An 18,635-nucleotide genomic window follows, 5' to 3' on the forward strand; every position below is an offset into this window, starting at 1 on the left:
GACCCTCTGGAAGGCCCTCAAGGATTGTCTGGCGACCCGCCAGACCCCACTTTGAGAAGCACTGTACTGGAGGCGTACCTGAAGCAGCAGGTGGTATTTAAGGATCCTCTGGACCGGTTTGAGCAGGTAGGAGCCCAGAGGGAGGGAGCGCTTCAGAGAGGCCTGCCTGTCCCTGAAGAACTTGGCCAGCGTCTTGCTTCTCATGCAGTCGGTCAAGGCCGCCACAGAGCTGCAGGAAGAACACAGGAGCCACAGATACAAGTCAGAGACTTTGTCTCGCATAGAACAACTTTTCAAGAAATGGAGAAAGAAATTAAACAGAACCTGTGTTCCAATGATTGTTGTTTTTTTGTTGTTGTTCGATTTCTTCGTTAGTAAAGTAAAGCTTTTTGGTTTTTCCAACAAGATAAAGAATTGCTCACAATGTGTCACTTGACTTTTATTTGTTTATTTGGATGGGACAGTCCATATTAATGAACAATACATACATGAGATAATGTAAATATACAGGATTTAGCAAGAATGCTGCTTTCCATCCATAGTCCTCATAGATAAAACTAAAACAAGCAACACATTGTGATGTGTTTTGAGCTGGTAGATCTGTGTTAGGTTTCATTATAAACTTGACTTATTTTATGTTTGTCTTATATTAACTTACATTATTCTAATTAGCAGCCTAATAAGACATCAAAGCAAGGGTAGTTCCAGGCACTGGGTGAGCACATTACACCAACCGTGTAAATAGGCTAAGTGGTGATGTGCCGGAAAAGGTTCCCCACCCCTGCAGTGCGTCGTCATGAGTGATGAAGAAAGAATAATAAGGAAAAAAAACGACAAACGAGATAACGGTTGGCATTTTCCTGCAACTACTCACTTGGGATAGTTGGTGCAGTACTGGGTGTAGATCTCAAAGTAATGACTCTGGGAGAGACAAAAGGCAAGACAAGACGGATCAATAGTTCAATAGTGTACTTCCTGGCAGAGCAGACGGCGCTGTGAATCAGTATGAGGGAGAGAACATTCACCTTGTCCACGAAGCAGCGCGCCACGGCCACGGGGTCGTTCTCACACATGTCCAGCGACTGCAGCAGCTCACTGAGACACCAGGGAGGGTGAGAAGTAAACATACATGAAGGATCGATGGAGAACGAGGGCTGAACAGTCAGTCCAGAGGAGTACATTCAGTGTCATTTGGCTTTTCCCTCCCCATCAGGAGGTTTACCACTAGAGGGCGACATAACCATTTAGACATGGCCATGGTCCCAAGTGACACATTCTAGAAAATACAACTCAGGGGAAATTGAATTCAAATGAGGCATGATGAGAATGTCAAGGAATGTCATCATACCGAGGATTGCACTTGTAGGCAGTACTAGTAGCTACTTGTCAGGGTCTAACTGCAGATGTACTAGTCATATTGTATTAAGTTAAACATCTCTGCTATACAGATTGGTTAAAATAAAGTTTTATTCACTAAAATAAGTTCCGGATTGCAGTTTTAAAGATTAGTCGTATTGAGGGCAGCCACCCGGCAAGAGCATTGTCGGACATTAGAACATTTATGTGTTGCTCATCCTCACAGTAATATGCATCACTGAATGAACAATGGCTGTTGTTTGTTTAGGGTAGACTTCCTGGAGCCTCAGGGCAGGGAGGCAGTTAACTATAATAAAGAGCATCATTGCTGTTGGGCGGAACACTTTTATGTCCATAACAATAGCTTTTCAGGAAATGCTCTTGTTCTCATTTATTTCTTTTTATTTACGTAATACTTTTTTTCCCAAAAATCCACAGACAGAGTAAAGCACTTTCAATCTGGTTAATCAAACATAACATACTGTACTGTGGAACAAAGGCTGCATATAAAATGTAACCATTACTGATCCAACAGTAAGAGACAAAACATATATCATGGTACATTCCATTGCCAACATCAATACTGTGTTTGCGTGACTTGACTGACTAACAGGACAAACGTTTCAACATGCCCATGATGCAATGAAAATGAGATTAAATTCTGATTGAAAATTCATTTTCTCTTAGGGAGTATGATTGCTTTGTGACTCTCGTGAGTAATTGTGGATGGTGGGTAGCAGAGATAAAATGCCCAGGTTGAACCAAAATGTTATTTCAGTCTGTGGGAACAGAAAAGGGGGTTTGACATTATTTGACAAATGTTGTACGTTCTCTTTTCATGTCAGTGTCATACTCCCAGAGGAATGAGAAAGAATGGGGTGACCAGGTTAAAAGATGTTTACAAGTAACACAAACAGATTGAAGGACATTCCGTCTATTAACTAAATTTCAAACGGTCTGCCTTTTAACTTATCCTTCCCAAATAAACCCCAGAAGGATAAATGCCATTTCAATTTGCTAATATGCCATTTAGAGCTTTGTATCAGTTCTGCTAGACTGCATCAGTTCTCTGATCACCTGTGGAGTACGAATCAGTGTTGTGCTTTTCCCCCTTTCACTGTCGGAGAACAAATGTCTCCTGCTCGCCAGTAATTTGGCTCCCCCAGGGTAACTTCCTGCAAAATTGCCATGCCTAAGTTGCTGTTTGGCATGTGAAGTACTGGCACACCGTCCCAGACTGCAAAAACCAAAAGGCACCCACACAATGCAATTAAACAGACTCCCTATTTGCTGCTTGGCTGTGCTTGCGTGTTTCGCTGTGTTTCGTGGGTGTGTTTCACAGTTTTGTGGTGTGTGTCTTGTTGTTGTTGTGTTCGAGTGTATTCACAAAAAGACAATACGACTGTACTTTGCAATGTAATAATATAATGCCATTCTGCTGCAGAGCCAAGACCACAAACTTGGAACTCTCCGATAAGGACTAAATGTCATGGCTCTGTGTTTCAAAATCCATATATCCCACTTAGTGAGTTATCATCTCATTAAGGCAACAGTCATATCTTTCATACTTGGAGTTTAGGAATGGCCTTGGCACTGTGAGGGAGGCTTCTTACCGTGAAGAGAGGAATGCTATGTGCACTTTGGCAAGGTGCTTGGCCAGTAATTAGCACTCGCAGACATAACACAGGACAACTAAAGGCAAAGCTTGCTGCTCTGTACCAATATTGATTTGACTAATATTTCTCTTCATCTCTCAGAATAATGTACACCCACAGAAATACACAACTGAATACTGTGAACACCGTCATGAGAGACAGCGCTATACTGCAGATGCCAGATTTCAGGATCTGAACTGAGCCATTATAATAATGTGACTAATAATATGCGACTAATTTGTTTAGTGATCCCAGTGTGTTATATTAGTTAATATTAGTTCTATTGCTACTCTGCTGCTTTAAAGGGTGTAATTATTTGTGTTTAATTTTAGTAGCTCAGGACTTTGGAAGGCCATGTTGGTCGGTCTGATTGTCAGGCAAAACAGAGCCTACCTACACTACAAGGTCATGTTAATTAAAAAGGTCATAGTAACAAATCAATCTCTCCAATGACCATGCAATACCTGGTTTGACTGTAGCAGCTATAGTACATATACAGTATAAAACATATTATAGACTACAGTCTACAGGAATAGCATTCATCTGAAACAGCTGAAGCACAACACATGACAGGTGTCGCTGAGCCGACTTCAACTGTGTTGCAGCACTCCAATGAAGCAGTGTAGCGTCAATCAATCATATGCTTTTGTTTCATCATTTCCACTCCCCTCTTCTCTCCACATAATTCCCTGCTCTGTTCTGTAAAAGGAAAAAGAGCTCATTCTTTCCATTAAAATCAGTTGCCTGGGCAATTTAATGCTATCTTTTTCGTACAGTGTGGCTCGAACTGAACACCAATGTAGCTGGCCAGCTACAAAACGCATGGTTTTGTAGCTTGTAGCTTTTTTGTAGCACTAGTGTGAATAGTATCAGGTGGTAGAAAGTAAACACCATCTTGCAAACGGAAGGTTTTCACCTTGATCCCCAGCGTCCTGGCTTCGTTCATGTCAAAGTGCCCTTGGACAATTCACTGAACCCCAAGGTTGGTGCCTTGCATGGTTGCCGGCTTTGCGTTGGTGTGTGAATGTAACGCACATTGCAAAGTGCTTTGGATAAAGGCACTATAGAAATGCACACCACTTTACTTAACCACTTTCACGATTAAGGATTTACAAAATAATGGCCGATGTACAAGCTCAAAATCGTAACACACTGTGAGCTTGTAGATAGGCAATGTTTTTGCGTGACACAAGTTTAAAATAGGGTTTAAGTGGTTAATTATAGTTGCTGTTAGTAGGAGTTATTCTAACTGTAACAGGAGCTACTATGTAAAACATGATGCAATATGTTTGTGTATGTTCATGTGCACGTACCTGTTAAATTCATAGATGTCTTCTATGTTTCCAAATAAGGCACACACCTGCTCTGGCTGTATGGGAAGATTCCCCACATCAATGATGTGAGCCAAGTAGTCCTGATGGGAAAACACAAAGTATGGATTTAGATAAATGTCAAAATGTTCCTGAGTTTCGATGCTGCCAGTTGTTATTTCTGCTACAATGTTGAGGAACCAAAACCAAAGTATTTGTTACAATTCATAATATTATGAGATGTTGTCACGTTCCGGTGGTGTGGTGAGGACCCAAATGCAGGACAGCAAGCAGACAGAGTTCAAGATGCAAGATGGGTGCTTTATTATAAAATAACTGGGAAAACAACACAGACACTGAACTGAACAAGGAGTGACACCAAACAATGACTGGACAAGGACTGACTGGGGAACAAGACTAATATACACAGGAGGCCGGCTGATTAGTGATTACACATGAGAAACACCTGGGGAAGACAACATAGAACCACAACAACTAGAACATAACATAGAATTACAAGAGCTAGACAGGCAGAGTCTGTGACTGTGACAGTACTTCCCCCTCAAGGGACGGCTCATGACGTCCCATAATGTCCATGAAGAGGAGGGGACAAGAACGGGCTTGAGGGTACAGGTAGAAGGGGGGGCAGGCAGGGAAAGGGGCTGAAACCCCCCCGGAGCTTTCTTCCGCTGCTGGTACGGGTAGGGCAGAGTCACAGGGTCCAAAAGGCAGGGAAAGGGGCTGAAACCCCCCGGAGCTTTCTTCCGCTGCTTGGACAGGAACAGGGCAGAGTCACAGGGTCCAAAGGGCAGGGAAAGGGGCTGAAACCCCCTGGAGCTTTCTTCCGCTGCTTGGACAGGAACAGGGCAGAGTCACAGGGTCCAAAAGGCAGGGAAAGGGGCTGAAACCCCCCGGAGCTTTCTTCCGCTGCTTGGACAGGAACAGGGCAGTCACAGGGTCCAAAGGGCAGGGAAAGGGACATAGAACCTGGGGCTGAAGAGGTGTTGGACAGTCAGCTCTTCCACAACAAGAACCTCTGAGGAGTGAGGTCGGAGCATCACAACCAGGACTTCGACTTGCCCCCCAACATCCAGTAGCTGGAGCTTTAGATGTCGACTTGATTTGACACCCCAATACCTCACCAGGTCTGGACAGGCTGTGGCCAGGGTGCTGTCCGCTGGGTCCAGTCTGGTCCAGTCATTCTGTCACGTTCCGGTGGTGTGGTGAGGACCCAAATGCAGGACAGCAAGCAGACAGAGTTCAAGATGCAAGATGGGTGATTTATTATAAAATAACTGGGAAAACAACACAGACACTGAACTGAACAAGGAGTGACAACAAACAATGACTGGACAAGGACTGACTGGGGAACAAGACTAATATACACAGGAGGGCTGATTAGTGATTACACATGAGAAACACCTGGGGAAGACAACATAGAACCACAACAACTAGAACATAACATAGAATTACAAGAGCTAGACAGGCAGAGTCTGTGACTGTGACAGATGTAATGTAACAAATACTTTTGAAACATGATGCACTGACTCTTGTGATTTTTATTTGCAATTCCAACTTCTTTCCAGCAGAGGGAGTGCATGTATTGTGGAACCCACAACTATGGCTCTCTCCCCCATTAATGCTTTGGTGTGAGATCTGTTCAAAATATCACATACCTATCACATGACATTGTGTTTGTACAGCCAGCCATGGCACTGGAGAGACTGCAGTTCATGCTGAGAGATGTGCAGCTCATGAAAAGGTCCTTAGCTTTGTTTTGTTTCCTTGTCCGGAATTCTGTGAATTCTTCGTTAAAAGAAATCGCTAATCTATTGGGGATGTGATCTTCAAACTAATGTGATCCTTTTAAGGATTTTTCCATTGACTGGGAGTCTGGCAGTGCCTCTGTTGAATGCAGACTAAAAACATTAACCACAGTCTGCCCCGCTTCCAAAACCCCAACTCCCTATGGACCAGAGGGCTATTCTGAAGAAGGGAAGAACAAATACAACACAGGCACACTGTGGCCATTCTGGCCAGATACATGCCACTATTGAGAAGACCCTCCCCGCCCCACCCACCCGCCCACCCAGCCCCTTTATCCAATTACACACTCATGTGCCATACAAATAAGTTTAACCAGATACTCAGAGGAGCAAAATGACAGGGGACAAACACACAGGCAGAGACTAAACATTCAGCACCAGTAAACAACTGTGTACACACACCCAGACTCCCAGTGATGTGGTATACATAAGGCAAACAGACAGCGATACTGACGCGCTCTCTCTCACACACACACACACACACACACCATACACTGAACAAAAAGCATTCCACTGTAGTGACAGCAATGCTGACTGGCATTCAGCAGGGCGTCTCATAGGCTCCTGTAGTCACAGTCCTCTATAGGGTTAATACCGTACACGCACGCACCGCCATTGAAGCCCTGATACACACTCACTGGCTGCTGCTTTCATGAATGACAGCCAGTGCAGTGGAAACGTTCCATTGTGTGGTGGTATCCGATAAATCAGTGAGTTAGGCCATGGAACAAATGGACTCGGCGCCACGGCCAGAGTCTCACGGAGGACGCCATCGCGAGCCAGCGCCGCCTGAGCAGAGAGCAGCAGCGGCGCCACCGCTTCACGGAGGACGCCGTCGCGAGCCTACCAGGCTCGAATAGCGTTCTCAACAGGGCCGGAAATTAAGGCCCGGCCTGGGCTACTGGGGTGGCCCGAGGCCCCGTCTGGCCTTTCTAATTAGCACACATTTTCTGCCCTACCTGGCCCGAAAACGTGAATATTTTCGGGCCGGAAATATAACATATCCAATCCATAGGTCCATTATATGGGCATTCCCAGCCAATGGCCTAATACAATCCCGGTTATGCCCATATATGGACATCCCTGATGTTATCGATATTAAGCCCATATATGGGAATATCAATATATGGCCAAATTGTGACAGTCTCGTGATAACCAGTGTGGTTGCCGCAACGCAAGTCACACTTGCAAATGAACCAAGTTGGTACAACACATGGCTCTCCATACTGTATGTGGAGCTGACTATTATCATCTGGATCTCCATATATGAAGATCACGACACTGACCTCATCAGACCCTGGATATCCATAAATGGTTTGACATACTAGATCTGCATATATGGAGCCGACCAGCAACTGACCTCACTGACACCAGATTAATAGTTTAACTCCTGCTTCTCAACTGTGCCATATTAAAAAGTTCTGTTGTTTAGGGGCGAGGTCGCTTCTCACCCTCAGGGTGTCCTACTGGTACTTTTGGTACTATATATTTTGATGACACTACTTTTGTACCGTTTTGATTACGGGACTTTTACTTGTATGTCTACAATACAGTATACTTTTACTTAAACAAAACGTGAGTACTTTTTCCATCACTGCAACAAGAAGTGGCCACATAAAAAACAGTTGCGTTCCAAATCATCCAAGGAATGTTCCGCTACGGGGGATCATCTCTGGACGCACAGAGCGCCTCCCTACATTCCTATTCCTAGAATTTGGGGTATGGACACCCTGGGTGTGTCCAGGCCAGGTGTTGAGGTGGATGTAGCCTCGAGGGACCAGCTGAGTCACACAGCTGTTCTTGGCTCAACGACCCGTGATCAATAGACAAGGAGACAAGACAAACGCCAGGCGTGACACAGTGCATCCAAAAGGCAGTGGTTTTCTAACTTTCTGATCAAGTCAAGAACCCCCAGACCTCCTAGGCTCCATACCTGAAAATATATTTTATATTGTGCAAGAGACCACCCATACCCAAGATTTGGGTTCTTACATTTTTGTGTGTGTGTGTGTGTGTGGGGGGGGGGGGGGGGGTAGCTGATAAATAGGTATTTAGGTTGTTAAATTTGTTTTGATGCCATCTTAACTTTTGCAGGTCAGTTCACTGCAGCACGGCACATCCATTTGCTGGAGGACAACACCAAAAAGAGTCCAGTTTCACGCATCTTTGACCAATTTAAATCCTAGTCTGAATTAATGAAACATATGGAATCCATTTGAGTCAATTACTAGTTGGACATATTTTATAGAGGCTACTGGACTAGGCCATATTCCCACACTGTAGTGTATGGAAAAACTCCAGTTGGCGTCAAGATGGACGTGTTTGTGTTGGCCGGTGAGAGACCCAGAAGGATCAGGCTGGTCTGGGACCTATAGAGCCACAACCAGACTGGGCAGGGGGCTCCTGCTCCTGTTACTGACATGGTTTGAAGTCCAGAGGAAGTCCTGGGAGTGTCCGCGTCAGGAGCACGTCGTTAGTTACTCAGACTACAGCGAGGGCACTGCCCCCCCATGCCGACCTCCCGGGCGCCAGCGAAGTCAATCACAGAGACAAGGTGAGGACAGGTGCTGGCTAGCATACCACGCCAGTCTGCCACAAAGCTGCCTCACGTGTTTAAGACATTAACATCAATAGAGGAGGCTGTAGGAAAGTGGAGTGCTCCTGTTTCTCTGTGAAGAAAGGACATGGAAGATGAATGTCCAGATACGGAGGAAAGCTGAGAGATCGCTCCCTCTGGAAGTACTTTAGAGAGACTACAAAAGATGCGATGATAGATCAGCGAGCTGCCGCACTGGGGAATCCATCCCCCTGCCCATGTCGCGCACTGCTGTAGCTCACGGCTCAGAGATGCACAGAGGTTTTTGCTATCTTTAAGCAAAGATCACAGAGCCCAAGATTGCCGCGTTCAAAGACCTGCTCTGTGTCTGGGTTCTGACTACGTTTGAACTCCAGACTTTAGCAGAGGCCAAGATTCCTCCAGGCTCTCTAAGATGTAGCTTTAACTGTAAAGTAAATATACAGAATGAGTTATACACAACATCACAGTCAGACCATAAAATCGTGATCTGAAACAACAACAAAACCATACATAACAAACTGTCAAATATTGGACACACATTTCTGATGTAGAACACAGGAAATCAAACCGGATTCTGGAAAAACAATCAAATGGGTATTTTACGGGTGCAGGGCCCATTTATGGCCACAAACACTCTCTAGGAACACAGTAGACTATTTGAATCTCAACAACCGTTAAGACCCGTTCCTTTTTTCGTCTCCTAGCTGAGAAAATCCAGTAAATCACCTAACAAAAAAAGTCTTTCAGCGCAGACATGAAGTCATAGTTTCATACCAATCCAAGTGAAACACACTTGGAAATCCCGTAAAGTTGCACTTTCTGCAGCATCAGGCGTCTGGCTCAGAGTGAATACTTGGCTAAAGGTGAAGGCCCTGAAATGCATTTGTTGGAATGGAAACTTCATGCTAAGCTTCAGCTGTCATAAAACATCATAATCCAACTCACCTCCACGATGCTGCGAAGGTCCCGCACGTACATGCGCTCCGTCTCTATGATCTCCATGACGACCCGGTCCGAGTACGTCAGATTTGGGTTGGGCGCCATGGCGTCTGCAATGACAGGCGACCCAGCGCTGTTGTTGTTCCACTGCAAGCGTATCACCCTGGGCTCCAGCTGATCTTCGGCAGGGCTCAGCTCCAGGTCTATGTCGTCCTCACTGGGTATGGGCGGGGTGGACGAGGACGGGAAAGCCGCCGTGCTGCCAAAGAGGCTGTGTCCGTCCCTGGACGAGTCGGAGGACAGCGTGGACACGAGGCTCACCGGACGCTCGCCTTCGCCCCCGCTGCTTCCACCGGGGGGCTCCGCGCACAGCCGGCCATAACAGTCTGGTCCCAGCAGGTCCACACCTGCCTGGTCATGTTCACTGGTGGAGAGGGGAGAGCACAGCCGAGGAGATTCTGGAGGAGGGAGAGAAGAATAGGAGAGAAAAGAAATGGGGAGGTCAGTGTTTCTCAAACCTTTAAATTTTAAGGACTTCCAGTTTGGGATGCATTAGGCCACTGCCCCTCATAACTCAGAGAACGTCTATTTGCAAGTGCTAAGAGTTACAGATGTGTAAGGGTCAATTTAGCTCCTGACTAACAATAGTTGAGCCAGGGTATCCCGTGAGACCCTTTAAGGATCCCATAGCGTCCCCGGGCCCCACTTTGAGAATCACTGGCGGAGGTAAGTGGCGAGTCAGACTCAGAATGAATTCGATACTCACTGGGAGAATAGGCTTAAAAATGTCTAAATTGGAAACAACGGAGACATTGTCCGGGGACGACTTCAGATCAATATAATTCATTCAAACATAGTAATTCAGTTGAGTTACTACACTGACTCCCAGCTGTAGAGCGCAGCCAGTAGTTTACTGTAAAAGGCCTTGTTCAAATCATTACTGACATTGCCTAATTACGACGCTGCACATTCTGTGGAAAACCCAGCCATTTCCTCTCGCTCCACTGACTGGTGAAGGCTTAACCTTAGAAAAACAGAGGGAGGGGAGCTGATGAGAAAAAAAGAGGGCAGGGGGACCAGGGCCTTTGTTTATATGTCTTTTTATTGGCCAACGTCTGAAATCAAGAGAAATGGAATCCATATACAATTTCACATCCTTCCTGGCCAGATGGGAAATTCTTCCCGCATAAACGTTCCCCAAATATATGAAGTCATTGCGGTATGACATCGGAGCGGTCGGTGGCCACTGTGCATAGCGCTCGATTTCCTTAAATATTTGAAAGGTCTACGGGTCAAAACCATTTTACAAAGTCTAAAGAAAAGGACTTTTTGTCGTGCAATTCGACTTTGGACTAATACATGTATCTTTTTTAGTTTTTTGTTGTTTAAGTCAAGTCTGCGATTATTACCAAGTGGAGAAAACGGGTTGATAAGCCTAATTTATTCTCCGTTACACGATGCTGTGTGAGAAGTCGGAAATAGCAGACCTTCAAACTCACAGCGCGCCGCAACGCGTTGTGAGCTTGTAGGTCTGATATTTTCAGCTTAGGTCTGCTATTTCTGATGCGAGCTGCGGTCGTACGATGAGGTATGAATCAGGCTGTGGCCTGCAGACAGACTATGTCATCATGGGCATGTTTGGAACAGGTTCTTACAGCACAGTGTAGCAGTGATGACAAATTGTAGACTTAATGATTAAGGCGGTAGTTATGTACGTCACTGGCAGGCAAGCAACAGCAACAACACAGGCCTGTTGCTGCAGAGATAAGCAAGGACACAGCGCCTTAGGAAGCATATGATCCTCATCGGACAACATAACATATCGTATATCATCTAATGTAAATAATGAACCAAACTTTCCAGGATATGGGGAAAGAAAATGTCTAATAGAGAAATAAACAGAATCGAACTTCCTCTCTATTTATGGCCGCACGCACACACTTCCCTCCCGGCATCTTTAAACTTTCCATGAGTCAGTACTGAGCTCACTGCATTCTGTACCGCTTGGCCCACAGTACACAACAATCCAGTGCGATCGGCATCAACAGCGTTCCCATGCCAAGCCTCTCGGAGGACAGCGGATGAGCTGGCAGGCCGAGTGACCACTTGAGAAACGCAGGGTTAAAGCTCCATGACAAGCCGTGGGTTTGGCCTGGGGCCAGCAGGAAGGGAGTGTAGTGGGAAGCGGCTGTACTCACTCACTCACTGCGGGAGTTAGAATGAGGACGCTGTTTTCCCTCACTACTACTCCCGTCTTGTCTTTACTTTTGGTTTTGAGTTGTTCTGAGTCAGCCATTTCGAAGCTCCTTCGCGCTATTCCTCCCACTCCTCCTCCAGCTCCACTCAAAAAAGATGCTGTGGGTATAGCACTAAAAGACCATGGGCGACTCAGCAGCTGTAACCAGAGTCACGTTAGCCAAGTTTCAGTCTGAGCGCACCGGTTCACAACTGTCGGTTTGAGCTTGAAGTGTTTTAGACAGACAGTTTGTCTGGCCTACAGAGCACCTATAAGATTATTCTGAATTGTCTACTGTACACACTGCCTGGCTGCCATACTGAATAAACTTTATATTTTATTACTAGATTTCAACTTTATTACGCCTGTTTTTTTTACATCTTATTTATTGTTTTTATTACTGTTAGCACAGTCTGGCAGAGCATGTCAGACCAACATTTCACTGTGCACAACATTCTTCTTGAATCTTGACCTACCAGCTGATAGTAGCTGCGTGGTCCCAGCTCAAGACAAGACCAGACATAACAAACAAACTGCCCAGTGCTAAAGCACGAACACTGTTGGAAACCATGCCTTATCCAGATGTACGCATGACTTACTATAACAGTAAACACTTACAGTAAGCCACACCAGCAGCTCTGCCACTTCAAGCCAGAATCCCTACGTTTCATGTCCTACCTGGCATATGAACCAGATCTCTAGCGATTCTGTCGCTCTGCCAGGACAAAATCCCTGCTTGGCAAGGGGATATATTGTGCTTCCCCGCTTGGCCATGCAGATATATTGTGCCTCCCTGCTTGTCCATGGGGATATATTGTGCCTCCCTGCTTGTCCATGGGGATATATTGTGCTTAGCTGCTTGGCCACGGGGATATATTGTGCTTCCCTGCTTGGCCACGGGGATACATTGTGCTTCCCTGCTTGGCCATTGGGATATATTGTGCTTCCCTGCTTGGCCACGGGGATACATTGTGCTTCCCTGCTTGGCCATTGGGATATATTGTGCTTCCCTGCTTGGCCACGGGGATACATTGTGCTTCCCTGCTTGGCCATTGGGATATATTGTGCTTCCCTGCTTGGCCATGGGGATATATTGTGCTTCCCTGCTTGGCCATGGGGATATAGATACAGTATATTGTGCTTGAGCTTCTGGCAGTACTACTTGTCAGCCAGTAGGTGTCAAAAGTCAACACCAAGGTCAAAATGTCTCAATGGAACAGAGGAGTTAGTCCACCTCCAACCGCTGCAAATAGTTGTATTAACAAACTATACAGATGGTTAATTAAGATGTTTTATAAATTAAAATAAGTCTCAGATTGGAGTTTTGAGTCCCAGTTCTATACAGACGGACACCCAGCCTCATACGACATGCACCAAAATGCGTATTTTGCCCAAGCACGCTTCTGTCAGTATGTCAAACTTGTTTTCAATGCCAACATTGACTTGTTTTCAATGTTGAGTCTACATGGCCCATTAACCCACATCCCATCGTTGTGATGTCGTCCCCTATACTCATAATTTGTCACTTGCTCAGGTGAGAATGTCACCCCGATAGTCTGAGTGCACCACACACACATACACATTACAAACCACTAGTGTGAGGCTGTGAGCGTAGCGCTGTACCAGTCCACTGAGTGACTTTGTTGAAACAGGCATTGTGGAGGAATGCAAATGACCTTGTAAACATGTGGGTGGCTGATAAGCGGAGGGCTAGCTGGCCCACTGCGCTGCAGGGCCAAGTGTTTCCATCCTGCTGCACTTCATCAGGACAAAGAGGGTGGACCTCATGATCAGCTCCAAGTCTGAATCAGTGTTGCCATTCCATTGTTTTTCTGTAAAGTCACTTGTAAATATTGATAGTAGCTGGTTGCAGTTTTGGCAGTTTGTTTGCTTATTTGGGCTTTCTTCCTAATGTCGTTTAAACCAGTGGTTCTCAAACATTTTCATGTCAAGCACCACCAAATGAATATGCATTTGTCCACAGACCCCCATCTGAAAAGATTTTGTGCCAGGGACTGCCATACAAGATGTGTGTACAGAGGCTGCCTGTCGAAGGTATAGTGGGAAAACTGCTTCACCGTGTTTTTTAGTTGCCATTTTTAGGCACATCGATCAGACCAGCAGTGGAGGACCTGAGGGGTCCGCGTCAATATGCCGACGGTCCATTGGTCCGATCGACAACCTACCTCAAACCCTCACCCTAACCTCCCCCGGGGCAGACACCTAAACCTAACCACCCACCCTCTCCCGACCCCCAGCGCACCTCGGACCAATGCTCCTTCTGAGCAATGGTCCGTCGGATCATAGGGTGCTTCCCGACCTGAGGGGGGGGGGGTGGGTTTGGGATCTAGGCAGGCAGACGTGTAAATGGTAAATGGTGCATTTATATAGCACCTTTATCCAAGGCGCCTTACATATATTGTGCATTACATTCACCCATTCACACACACATTCATACACAGCACATCAGGAGTAATTAGGGGTTCAGTGTTTTGCTCAAGCACTTTGACACCAACTCTGGGGGAGCCCGGGTTCAAGCTGGCAACCTTGCGGTTGCCATCCAGCCACTCTGCCCCTGAGCCACCACCGCCCCGACATGTAGGTAGGAAGGTGCGAGACCATTGAGAGCTTTATAAACAAGTGAAAGAATTTAAAAATCAATCCCAAAAACAACCGAAAGCCAATGCAGTGAAGCTAAAACTGGAGCAATATGTTCTCTCATCTTAGTTTTAGTTAAAACTCTGGATGGATTGATGTTGTGGAACACATTCCAATCAGACAACAAACAGATGTTCTGCCCGGTGCCACTTAGCGATGTCAGCATCTGCCAACAGTTATCCCTGATCCATCCCCGAGGGATCCACCACTGGCACTACCCTGTTCATTACCCCCACCCCCCAATGGGCTCTAAACACAAGCATAACACTCTGCCACGCTCAAACAACATTCCATTTACTGACAACACGTTTTAAATTGGATTAATTAGTAATAATCAGGACACCCCACTAGCTGAGCGGTTAGGCCACATCCCACATGGAAGTAAATGCTCCAAGCAGCCGCCAGCCAGTCTCTGGTTCGATTCCTGGCTGCTCAGACGGTTTGCTGCATGTCATTCCTTTACTCTCTTTCCTGACTATATCCACCATCAAATAATCTAAAGACCCATATTATACTTTGTGATACGGTGGTGTCGAAGCGGAAATAGCCGATTTACACGCATCGCGATATGTTGTGATCTTGTAGATCTGGTATTTTAGCAAATTCTGCAAATCTTGTGTTAATGTTCAATCATGTTCACCTATTTCTCCTAATGGGGATGGGCAGGTTGAAAGTGGTAAAAAATACAAACAACATTTTGAATTTGAAGGACCCCGTTCCATTAGAGAGAGAGAGCAGTCATCTCTCACCCATTCTACTGATGCCATGGGTTTTTGTCAATAAGCATAAAGAACAGCTGATCCGCTGTCTTTTTTTACCAGCTTAGGAAAGAGAGAACAAACGACTTCAAGCCAATACATGTGTTTTGTACAGATCTCTTGCTCATAGTCAAAACAGAACATCTCCTCACAGGTGCACACATTCTTAGCGTGCTTCAGGGTCACACACACACACACACACCCTACCATTTCATCTCACAGGTTTCAAAAGGGTGATAACCGTGTGTCAACCGCATAATCGGTACTTTTTAACACTTTAAATGGTAGATACAATTGCCACACAGATCAGTTGCTAAGCACCGACAGCAAAGCAGACAGCCGATGTACAGGATAGATAGAAGTACTCCTTTTTACTCAAGTAAAAGTAGCAATACCAAAACATGAAAATACTGTTAACTTGCAGATTAACTACTTTCAAATAGCTGAAGTATAAAATAGGGCACTCATTTTCAACATCATTGAAACAATGAACTATGTCATTATACCTTATTAGACTAGGTTTTCACAGTTCATCATTTTGGAAATATTCAAATTTTCCCCTTACGCACAAGATCGGTATCGGCCATCAGCCAATCATGAGAAAAACAATATAATCATAATTACATAAAAGAAAAAATTGGCCTCTGATTTTTGTGAATGTGAATGTACCTAAAAATTCTCAGTAAATGTAAATGTAATGTAATGTACTTAGTTACTTTCCATGACTGATAAGAGGGCTTATGGTTTTATCTCCATACAGATGGGACATGTGTAGGCAGGACCAGTAGATTTGAGGACAGATGGTGATCCAATGCATCTATGCCTTGTTACAATGGCAGAGGACAAAGTTGCAAAATGTTCTTGCATGTCACCTAGGAGTGGGTGATTTTCCAAACTTTCCATAATCCTTGTGTGTGGATTTGCAAGAATATTTGCATTTTTTATGAATAGCTCCTGGTCCTTCCTTCCCAGCCGGTCTATCACCATGTGTGCTGTGCTGCATGAGAGTTTGGAAAGGAAATGTTCATGAGAGCTACTATACTAAGTACACTACAATACTAAAATATCATCCATAGCCAAGTTGTGGACTCAAATATCGACAAACCACAATTTCAGGCCAAACACAAGACAAAGCCCCTATTTGTTTCAACCTGGCATGTAATCATTAACTTAAAGACATAACCATTAACAAAGTCAAGGTGAGGGAGATAGTATAGTATTTAGAGACACGTCAGACATCACATTAACCTCAATAACTCAATGACAAAGCTTTGGAAGTCAACCTTTTTTTGTGTAACAGCTTAGATGCTTATAGGATAAGCTTCATATTGTATGAATGTTGTTGCTTAAAAAGTTTTTTTTTTTTAGAAATTCCAGACAGTATTCCCTCTTAACCCCTCATTACAATTCTTCAAATTCCAGTTTGCCGCCTGTTAAGCGCAGGTTAACATTACAGACAAAGGCATGTTAACGCTACAAGCAGGAGCTCTGCTTCTTCTCTTTGTTGCTTCCCCGAATCCACGAGCCTCTGGCAAGTGGTTGGCTTTAATGGAGCGTTGCTATAGGCTACTGCAGTGACTCCCAAACAATGGGACGGGACCCAGTTTTGGGCCACAGACTCGCTTTTATGGGTCGCAAGTAATGTTTCCTACATTTATTTTATAATGATTTACACAATATTTTTTAATATATATATATATATATATATATATATATGATTATTTTTTTATTGTGGATAGAGATAGAGATAGAGATTTATATAAATTCAATTAGAAGCGTTCTGTGAAATGAAAAGAATTGGAAATGCTTTGTGGTTAATAATTCATAATGATTTTTTGTAAAGTTGGATCCTGGGCCGGGGAGACACCAAATCGGGCTACTGCACAGCATACATGTCAGTAAACCGAGCGATCAATGGAGTGTAGAACCAGTCCAAACGAAACGGTCTGATTTATTAAAGCCCAAAGTCTGGAAGCATATTCCCTCAATGGGGAAACATGTCAGCGTGAGGAATAGCCTGGCTGATTTAGTGTGAACGCTTCAGTCTCAGGGTAGAAGGATAAAGCTGTGTTTTCATAGCCGACGGCAGGTAAGACGTTCACCCACAGAGTACTGTACAGGGGGGAGGGGGCACGGGGTGCTTGATGAGTAACTTGTCTAGAAACAGATGTATAAAGTCTAGGATTGTTTCCATTCCAGGCTCGAGTTATCCGACAACCGACAACACAGCCGGCCGATATATTCGTCTGACGATGACCTCATGGTTATATGCAGTGTGTTCCCTAATAAGGCAGTGGCAGAGGTATAGAAACGGAGGCTCTGAAATGAACACCTCTCAGCAGCACCTACTTATTAGTCTCTCTCTGGGAGGCAACAGCTCCTTGTAAATGACAGTGATTTGTCTATCATAGACTGTCTTATTAGCCAGGCCTTTATGTCACGGATACAAAAGACTTCCAGCCTGTATTATGGAAAAAATGTATAACCCATGTAATGACGATATTTGCACGTCTTAGGCAATGACAGGAGAGTAGCAAATACGTTACTATGCTCCTCCACTGTCGTGTTCTTTGGAATGCAAAAAGACCTAAGTGTTCCAACCACTGCAATGCACTTTTTACCACAGAGTTGTTAGTCCAATAATGCTGGACTCTTACTGTAAAAAATAGGCTACAATGGTCAAACTTTATAATATCATGGACAACCAGTTTGGCATGCATTCGTTCACAGACCCCCAGACCCCACTTTGAGAAGCACTGGGCTACACAACGTAGGTCACATATTATGCCAGTGTTAGCTGCTCTACAAGGCTGTCACTCGCCTAGTGGTGAGAGGAAATAATGTACACCCCTACTCCATGTGTATGTACCACCGGAGCTTTGCATGGTAGATGTTGTCGTAGGCGTCGTTGGTGCCTCGACCTTGACCCTTATTTGCTTGGAAATCAAAGGACCCTCAGTAACACTAGAGATGCTGCACCCAAGCCACGCGCTCTGTATAATCATAGGGTGAACCACTTGGGCTGAACCACTTTGTTCCGTACAAGCTCACATGCAATGTGTTGTCAGATCTGCTATTTTCGCTATTTCGGAATGTTTAGAAGTTTGCGCAGTTTGTGAAATATTGTTTTTGCCTGACAAATTGGGATGTCAGGTTAAAGGTGGTTAGACTTTGACTATTTTGACATTAACTTTTTGACTGGGACAAAAACAAAAGTCCAACTCTGATCCAAGTCAAACATATAATTGTTATCACTGTGGCAAACAGATGCTGTTGATGGTGAAGCATCAAATCCAGATTTTATCCCATTCATGCTGTG

At 44.8% G+C, this 18,635-nt stretch overlaps 1 protein-coding gene across 1 annotated transcript in view; it reads right to left on the reverse strand.

The window, feature by feature from the left end:
• LOC308329245 (pleckstrin homology domain-containing family G member 3-like) overlaps window positions 1-18,635 on the reverse strand; it is a 47,493-nt gene that overhangs the window by 13,666 nt on the left and 15,192 nt on the right. Inside the window, exons 3-7 of the mRNA XM_080783451.1 lie at window positions 9,671-10,122; window positions 4,325-4,425; window positions 1,026-1,095; window positions 875-921; window positions 79-229 (exon numbers count right to left, since the gene is read on the reverse strand). Of these exons, the coding sequence (XP_080639577.1) occupies window positions 79-229; window positions 875-921; window positions 1,026-1,095; window positions 4,325-4,425; window positions 9,671-10,122 (821 nt within the window). The remainder of the gene's footprint in view (window positions 1-78; window positions 230-874; window positions 922-1,025; window positions 1,096-4,324; window positions 4,426-9,670; window positions 10,123-18,635) is intronic.

The sequence above is a fragment of the Protomyctophum bolini genome, assembly GCF_963924005.1.
Source record: "Protomyctophum bolini genome assembly, chromosome: 15".
Classification (NCBI taxonomy): Eukaryota; Metazoa; Chordata; class Actinopteri; order Myctophiformes; family Myctophidae; genus Protomyctophum; species Protomyctophum bolini.